The 9,595-nt window shown below is 40.3% G+C and overlaps 1 protein-coding gene across 1 annotated transcript in view; it reads left to right on the plus strand.

Moving 5' to 3' along the window:
• Positions 1–257: 257 nt before the first annotated feature.
• The window catches only part of SLC13A1 (solute carrier family 13 member 1), an 86,062-nt gene continuing 76,724 nt past the window's right edge, over positions 258–9,595 (plus strand). The window contains exon 1 of the mRNA XM_062198498.1: positions 258–356. Within this exon, the coding sequence (XP_062054482.1) occupies positions 258–356 (99 nt within the window). The remainder of the gene's footprint in view (positions 357–9,595) is intronic.

The raw sequence follows: 9,595 nt of genomic DNA on the forward strand, positions 1-9,595 counted from the left end.
GTCAAGAAAGAACAGTTTTACTTTTCAAAAACCATATGAGCAAATGGTCTTTGATTTTCCACAAACACTCTTGAGCTTATCTCTTCGTTTTCATTGTGATAGTAAAGCAATAAAAAATGAGATTTAATTTTAACTAATGTTGGTGAGTCTGGGAAAGTGAGTGGAGATGATGGGCTGGAAAAATATTAATCCGGGCTGGTTATTTAACATCAGCCTTATTTTGAGAAGAACAGGAGCAAAGGCACTTGCTCAGGACAATGAAACTCCTCAGTTATATTTTGCTGTATCGCCGGCTCCTTCTCGTAGTCTTAACTGTGTTGGGTTTACTGCCACTTCCTCTCATTCTCCGCAAAAAGGTAAGAGAATAAGGAGCATGGGCTAGTGGAGTTTCTGATTTATTCTAAATGCCCTTTACTGTTGCTGTTCAGTAGTCTGGCTCAGAGCTGGCTGGGTGGTGATACTTGATGCCTGAAAACATGACAGTTGTGTGTTGCGGTTTGCCCTTTTTCTCATTTTAATTGTTAACACTTGTTGTGTCTCACGGTATGATTAACTTGGTTAATTGAATAGAATGTTGAATCAGAATTGCTCTATGGCCTCTCAGCTAGATGACAGGAAGAAAAAGAAGTTTACCTCTTGCAAGTTACTAACTTACAGAGAGAGTCTTAGGTTATTCTAACCCCCTCCCCTGAGAATAGGCAGCAGCATGATATTCTTGGGGAAAGAGCTAGAGGAACAATGGGGAGTCCCAGGGTCCAGCACAAGGAGTTTACTTGTCAACTATGTGGTTTGGTGGTGGTCACAGAACTTTCTGGAAATTTAAGTTCCTTGTGAGATAATAAGATATTGGAATAAAGTATTTCTTGGATAACAAAAAAATCTAGTTAATCATTGTATCATGTTCTGAAAATTTCAGATTTTTTTCACTTTTCTATTGCCCTTTAAGAGTAGTTGGTCAACTCAGGTCCAGAATAATAAAATCATTGTGTTTTTAATCCCTTGGTAAAATTATTTGAATCGGCAAACATTTAGTGAGCACCTTCTCTGTATCAGGCACAGGTGTCACTTGGCAGTAAATGAACAAGCTCTGGAGCCAGGCTTTCTGTTCCAGATTCCAGATTTACCGCTTAGAAGCTATGTGGCCTGGACACATTGCTTAACTTCTCTGCCTTTCTGTTTTCTCCTGTGTAAGATGGGGTTACTAAGATGCTTGTTGTAAGGATTCAGTGAATAAACACTCATTAGGGACTTATTTGGAGCAGTGCTTTGGCAGATAGAAAATGGGGAAGCAAGGGTTTCTACTGGTATGTTGTGTTGGAGTTACAGAGAGACAGGGAGAGACAGAGAGAGAAAGAGCGAGAGAGAGAGAGAGATCTCCCATCCTCTGGTTCACTCCTCAAATGGCTGCAACAGCTGGGGCTGTGCCAGGCCTCCCACGTGGGTACAGGGGCCCAAGGACTTGAGCCATCTTCTGCTGCTTTCCCAGGCACATTAGCAGAGCTGGATAGTAACTGGAGTGGCTGAGACACAAACTGGCACCCATATGAGATGCCAGCATTGAAGGAGGCAACTCAACCCGCTATGCCTCCTATGGCTCTCTACTCAATATTTTTAAAATAAAAAATTACAGTGATTCTAACCACTTTTGATTGGCTCAGGAGAACTGAAGAAATGGACTGCATATAAGGATGTTATTTACTGAGTGTCCAGAGTCTGATGTATCCAAGCTGGTCATATCAGCTTGTCAGGACACGGTGCCTCTTTCTTTCCTGCCTGTGTCCAAATGCTGTCTGTGAGTCATGGCATCAGGCTGGCATGCCACTGTCTTCTGGTTGGAGGAGATCTTTGGACTGTGTTTCAATGAGAATGACATTTTATCGCAAAGAAAATATGCCTCATTCCAGAAGTCCAATGGACATAAGTCAAATAGAAGCTCAAATTTAATTATTATGAATTGTGTATTATTATTATTCAAATGTTGCAGGTTAGAAATGGAGAAAAAAGCTAAGCAACCTGCCAAAATCTGGAGACACAAATGTTTTCAGTGGACATCCGAATCACAACTGTATATCTGTCTTTATAGCCTCCATGGTGGCAAAAGTATAGTACTGATACACTGACCAAGAACTCACTTTACTGATGAAATTCTGTTTTTCTTTTTAATTCATACCGAAATGCCAGAAATTCTTTTAAACCATCCCTTCAACATAAAAGACTCTTAGTCCTTCCACATTTAGGAATGAATGATCAGCAAACATGTCTGGGATGTAATTTCTATGTATTTGAAACAAACGATCACATTGGATTTTTTCCACTTTGAAGAGGAAAACTATTAAACATTCCTATGTAAAACCTTCTAAAACTGGCTCGTGCTACACCATGGTTCTAGTTATATCATCTGTGTAGCTGTTGTTTTATGACTATTTCTAGCATTTTGTTAATTTTTACTCTTTTTAGTACTCTAATATTTCTTTATTTTACCAGTTCCTGGCTTTTCTTTGTATTTGTATTTATAGGGGAAAAAAGATGAAAATAAGGGCAGGTTTGTTTGAGGAGTCAAAAGAGAAAAAAAAACCTTGAACAACAATAGACAGTCATTCCTCAATTTGCTCGGGGAATTTGGTCCAGGACCTCTGCAAATACCAAAATCCATGGGTGCTCAAGTTCCTTACATGAAATGCCATGTAACACATGCACAAAACAGCACACATCTTCCTGTATACTTTAAATCATCTCCGGTTTACTTATAATGCCTAATACTGTGTAAATGCTTTGTAAATACTTACTGTACTGTATTATTTAGGAAATATTGACAACAAAACAGTCTGTACATATGCAGAACAGATGCAATTCTTTTCCTCAATTTTTCAGTCTGTAGTTGGTTGAATCTAAGGTATACAGAACCCCTGGAAATTGACGGCTAATGCAATATTATCTTTGTAGAGGGTGCCTCCAGGAATGCTTCATTCTTTTTAGTTTATCCATCAATTAGGACTTTCTTTATGATAAGGGGACAAGGAAACCACCACATGAGTCTTGAGCAGCATTTTCCAGTTGATGTTTTATAAAACCAAAACAAGATTCCAAAATTCTCTCAGACATTTCTAGTATTTTTTCTAGAAAATATTTCATACTGAGAAAGAGTGGAAGTGTTGATACAGAGATCATGGGGGTGACGTATCTGTGGTGTGGCGGTCATCATGCTCACCTCACAGAGAGCATGAGGTACAACTTACAGCCTGTACTTCTGCAACTGTCCTGTGCTCACCATGTCTTCTTCACAATATATTCACTTGAAACATCATGACCTTCAAAGTTAGAATAAAAATCATAATTAAATAAAAGAAATCACACATAATGAGAGATTTATGATATTAAATCTAAAAATGCAAACATGGTAGAAATATAATGATTATAAGGAAAAATGAACTCTAAAGGGATAAAGGATCTACTAAAAAGGGTGAGGTGGGAGGCTGAGAAATCTGTCAAAGAAAATGTAGATGAGTAGTAAGGAATTAAAAACTAATACCAGGGAGAGAAGAGGGGTGGGAGAAATTCAAGGAAAATATAAAGAATTTTTAAAGGGCAAAATCAAATAATGAAATATATTTATAGAAGCTATTGATATTGTGTTAATTATTGATTTTTGTATGGATTTAAAATAAAAGAAAAAATGTTATAAGTTCCAAGCAATTCAACATTTTAGACATGAAAGGTATTGAAATGATGGAGGGCAATAAAAACAACAATAACAAAAAGAAAAACACAGAAATCATGCTAATAATTATGTGTTACATGCACAAAACCAGAGAATTCAAATTGTAGCTATTTTTACTTCCCAAATATTTTTTTTTGACAGGCAGAGTGGACAGTGAGAAAGAGAGACAGAGAGAAAGGTCTTCCTTTGCCGTTAGTTCACCCTCCAATGGCCGCCGCAGTTGGCACGCTGGCGCGCTGTGGCCGGTGCACCGCGCTGATCCGATGGCAGGAGCCAGGTGCTTATCCTGGTCTCCCATAGGGTGCAGGGCCCAAGCACTTGGGCCATCCTCCACTGCACTCCCTGGCCATAGCAGAGAGCTGGCCTGCAAGAGGGGCAACCCGGACAGAATCCGGTGCCCCAACCGGGACTAGAACCCGGTGTGCCGGCGCCGCAAGGCGGAGGATTAGCCTAGTGAGCCGCGGCGCCGGCTACTTCCCAAATATTTTATGAGAACTTTCAGAGCCCAAAGTGTTGTTACTGGTGAAGTGTGGGATTTGTGCAGAAGTTTAAATTACTGTTTCTGCCTTCCCATAGCTTTCAGAATTGCAGAAAGTATTAATCACACAAGAAGGTGGTATATAAATGCATGCAACATGATTGAAACATACAATTTATGCTATGTGCATGTATTTAACAGTGGATAAATGCTAAGAATTCATCATCCTCCAGCCCTTGCTGTCTGTCAACCATGCTCAGTCTCTCTTGCCAATGACTTTTTGCTCCCATTTTCTGCATCTGGTAGAATACTGCTCCCCTTGACCCATTTGAAGTCCTGAAGCCTGTGTGTCATCTCGGATGCTTCAGATACCCGTGAGCCCCCACAACTCAGGATATGTTGTCTTCTCAACCCACACCCTCTTCAATCTCCCTTCACCCCATCCACTTCCCCCTCTCCATTCCTGCTAGCATTGCTTATCTCTCTGGGCCATTTTTCATATTCTTTCCTGGAGTCTCTTGCCAGAGTATCATTTTTAAAAGACTAACCTGGTCCTGCTAAGCCCCAATCAAACTTACCTGATGGCTCCCTTTTACCTACAGAGCGACACGTTTCTAAAATAATCTGTATAGGTTAATAGATATTTAATATATTGCTATTTATTTGTCCCAACAACAATCCCAAAATGCCAGTATCTAAAAAGTTACCTCCATAAGTTCACGAAGGGGACAAGTGTTTAGCCTAGTGGTAAGACAACTTCATCCCACTGTCCCACTTTGGAGTACCTGGGTACATCCAGCTCCAGCTCCTGAAAACAAGTTCCTGTCAATGCAAAACTGCAGACAGTAGGGGCCTTGGTAATAGCTCAAGTAATTGGAGCCAGGTTGTGGACCTGAATTGGACTCCCACTTCTCAGTGCCTGAAATAAAGTATTGATTCCACTTCCAACCTAGTTTCCTGCTAATACACAGGCTGATAGGCAACAAATGATGGCTCAAGTATTTATGTTCCTGCCACCCACATAGCTCCCAGCTCCTGGCTTCATCATGGTCCAGCACTGGCTGTTCTGGATGTTTGGCAGTGAACAAATAGCTAGATCTCTGTCTATCTGTCTCTGTTGCTATGCTTTTCAAATAAATAAAATTTTTAAATAAGGTAGGTTTATTTTAGTGCAAAAACTTTTGAAATCCATGCCAGGACTTTCCAATGTAGACATTTTTTCATGAATTTTTGAAGATCCCTCCTATAGCTGGATTTCAAGAAACAGTTGCACCAAAGTAAACTTGATTTTTATGTCTGCTTTCAAGGAACTTTTTGAAGTACTCTTGTATAAGCCTGTCCAAAACCAAAGTCCATAAATAACATTGATTCTTTAATGGTTCTCAGTTTGCCTTACCCCATTGTTCCTGCACCTGCAGCTATAAAACACACATTGAGATGAGGCCCCTTCCATCCTGGATTGCAGAATAATCTTTACCTGTGATGGACAAAGAATGTGAACAAGTTTTGGGTTTCTATTGCACAGTAGGGTGACCATATGTTAATGCATTGCATATTTCTCTCTTATTTTTCTTTGTATAATATTTATTTATTTATTTGAAAGAATGACACAGAGAGGGAGAGACACAGAAAGAAAGAGACCTTGCATCCTCGATTTCACTCCCCAAATGGCTGCAACAGCCCAGGTCAGGCGAGGCCAAAACCAGGAACCTGGATCTCTCACAAGGGCATCAGGAGTACAAGTACTTGGGCCATCTTCTGCTGCTTTCCTAGATGCGTAAGCAAGGAGATGAATTGGAAGTGGAGTAGCCAGGCCTTGAACCAGTGCTCCGATATGGGATGCAAAGTTATCCACAGTGCCACAACATTGGCCCCCTCTCTTAAAAACAAGCAGAAGATAGGATCTTGGATGTTTTCACCATCAAGAAATCTTAAATATCTGAAAACGTATGTATGTGTGTGTGTGTGTGTATTTAGCGTGATTAGACATTATGCAACCAATCCATGAATTGAAACAGCAACACAGTACCCATAAATATGAGCAATTTTTATGTGTGTTTTTAAAAAGTTTCTTTTATTACTTTTTTAAAGAAAATTCTTAACTTCGGTTATTTAAGCTGCTGAGATTGGGAGCTTTTGCTGTAGCATACCCTAGCCTGTCCTGACTTAATGGTGCTCAGTTTGCCTTACCCCACTGTTCTGAAAAATGCCCTGAGGGGATAATACTGTCCCTTGGCTCATTTCCTCCTCTAGAAAATGAGCAACAGCCTCTTTAAGAAGTTTCACATGTTGTTTAGAGGTGAGTCAGCTTTCCCAAATTTACCTTAAAAAAAAAAAAAAGATTTATTTACTTATTTCCAAGTCAGAGTTACAGAGAGAGAGGGAGAGACAGAGAGAGATCTTCCATCCTCTGCTTCACTTCGCAGATGGCTTGACCAGGCTGGAGCCAGGAGCCAGGAGATTCTTGCAGGTCTCCCACGGTGGTGGCAGGGGCCCAACCAATTGTGCCATCTTCCACTGCTTTCCCAGGCCATTGGCCAGAAGCCTGATCAGAGGTGGAATAATCAGGACATGGGCCATTGCCCTCCAGGGATGTTGGCATCTCAGGCAGAGGATTAACCAGCTATGCCACAACACCGGCCCCCTGTGGTGCTTTTCTAAATCACAACTTCTGGGGGCAAAACACAGGAGGCCACAAAGTCAGCAAATTTCCCAGCTGATTGTGAAGTTGTGAACTCATAGATTGTAATTTGACCACATCCTAAAGCATAGTTGAAACCTAGATGATCTCTGGAGTTATTTCGGGTTTCTCAGTTGTGGGGGCATCTGAAACAATGCATTCAGGGTATTGCTTAGGTGTGGAGTTTGAGTGAAAAGAATCCAAAAATTGCCTTGTAATTGGCATAGTGTTGCCACCAATTGCTTTTCCCTGCAACCCATTTGGTATAAAAAGTTAACAACAACAAAAAGCTGACTTTTTCCCTCCCTTTGTAGCTAAGCTCCTTCTTGTTTTCCGTATTCCAAGATGAGTATATTTCAAAGCATTCTAACTTTGTGATGAATAGGGATTGAATTGGAGAAATTACTGCCACACAAGGGTAGGTGTACTATGAGCCTTGCAAAACTCTTCACAGGCTGTGTCAAGTAACAATGCTTTCCTTAACGTAGAATGTATGATTTTGCTACTTTCTTAGTTGTGTTTCATTCCCTTTAGAAAGTCAGTTGCATTGAGTGAGGCCTGTGATTGGTCCTGTTTTTCTCACACTGTGCACAGAGGAAATCGTACCCATATACATACCAACTCATCAGCCAAATTACTCCCTAATATCCGTCCATGTGTCATTAAAGGGGGGGGGTGAACAAATCTACATTTTAAAGCCAAATTTATATTTCAGTTTCATCTAGAGCTATAATTTAAAAGAGAACAAAGGTGATTTTTAAACATAACCAGCCACATTTCCCAAGATAATTTGACAGTAAGAATTTTCTGAGGGGAAAAAAGTCATTATCCAAATTACCTAGTCATAGTTTTATTTGCCTTTTCTCTGTCTTCATCAAGTGCCCCGGCTGCACTTAGCTGAGGTGGTTCAATAAAGACATGACTATGATTTTGTTAAATGGGCACTGGGGAAGTGGGAGGGTGTCAGCCATGGGAATTCACCTACGCAGGTAAACATTTTAGTTTCAATTCCTGTGGGTTGCAGGGGCTCTGGGGAAAATATAAAGACTTACTCACTGCGGTGAGGGTGCAGATAGCCATCGCCAGACAAGTAAGGAAAAAAAGGGAAAGGGGAACAAGGCAAAGAGAAAGATTCCTACTCCAAGGAATCTTATGGTTAGGACGGAGACTGGGTGTTCTATATGGAGCCAAAGACATATGAATAAGAGCAATACTAGAAAAAACACAGTGAAGAACTTCGTTCACTCAACAATTACTACTTGGCACATACTCAGTTTTATGCAGAAACTTCAGAAAGGTAATAAAAATGGATTTAAAAGATGTTTATTTGATTTCAAAAAATAATTGAAATCCATGAATAAGATTGATCTTGAAAGAGTTCATGCATATTATGATAAAACTATGCATGGATTTCAAAAGGGTTCTACACTAAAATAAGCTTATTTCTTAATTTCAGTTTTACATAGATCTTTTAAAGTGCCCTTGCCTATGCCAAGAACAAGGCAGTGGATTTTTATTTAAAGCATTTTCCTGAAGTTTGTACTTGAATTGAATCCCAACTCTAAGACCTATGTGCCTTATTCTCATTGAACCTTAGTTCAGCATGGAATTATAATACCCACCCTATAAAATTTTGGTGAGAACTCAATAAAAGAAGTTCTGTGGAAAACCTAGTATTGTAGCTGGCATTTAGTAAGTATATTCATGATGGACTTTTTTCCTTAAAGATTTATTTTTTTTAAAGATTTCTTTATTTATTTGAAAGGCAGAGTTACAGAGACAGAGAGAAGGAGAAACAGAGAGAGATCTTCCATCTACTGGTTCACTTCTCAAACGACTGCAACAGCCAAGGCAGGGCCAGGCTGAAGCCAGGAGCCAGGAGCTTTTTCCAGATCTCCCACATGGGTGCAGGGGCCCAAGCACTTGAGCCATCTTCCTCTGCTTTCCCAGGCACATTAACAGGGAGCTAGATCAGAAATGGAACAATCAGGACTCAAACTGGCGCCCATATGGGATGCAGGCACTGCAGACAACAGCTTAACCTGCTGCACCACAGAGCTGGCCCCCATAATGGGGTTTTATACAATTAGAATTCTCCTACCAGATTCCTTCTCTGCTCTAAATACAAAACAAATAAATATTTTTGTGGATCTGAATAGCTCAGAAAAACAAACAAGTGCCACAGATGTGAGAACCTATGGTCTAATGTGCTCCAGGCTCCATACCGGAAACTAAGAGCTTTCAAACAGTTTTCTCAAAGCTATGAGAGATAAGGAGAACTAGACGCACCAGTGCTCAAGGTGGTTTACAGGAAGTGACACCACTCATCCTCTCGGTCAGGAAGAGCTTCACCCAAACTACCCGATCCCAGATGACGACATCTGTGTTATCCTGGCAGGAAGGGCTCCCCAGGCTGCCTAGACAAAGACTCATTCTGAACTGGGAACTGAGGACTGACTAGAAGCAACTGTAAAAGTTCTAGATGAGATCCTATCCCTGGCTTTACTGAAAGCACAAGAGGCAGGAGCATCTTCAGAAGGAGACTGGTTGCAAAGTCCAAAAAGGACAGTAAGAGCCTAAGTATTTAGAAAGTATAAATGGAGAAATTGCCATACCACTCACAAGCCTTATTGAAAAGCTGTAGAAATTAAAAAGGCATGGTAAGTCTGCGAGAATTCACTTCTTAAAAAGATTTGTTTGTTTAAAAGGCAGAGAGGTA

The sequence above is a fragment of the Lepus europaeus genome, chromosome 1 (genome assembly GCF_033115175.1).
Source record: "Lepus europaeus isolate LE1 chromosome 1, mLepTim1.pri, whole genome shotgun sequence".
NCBI classification, from domain to species: domain Eukaryota; kingdom Metazoa; phylum Chordata; class Mammalia; order Lagomorpha; family Leporidae; genus Lepus; species Lepus europaeus.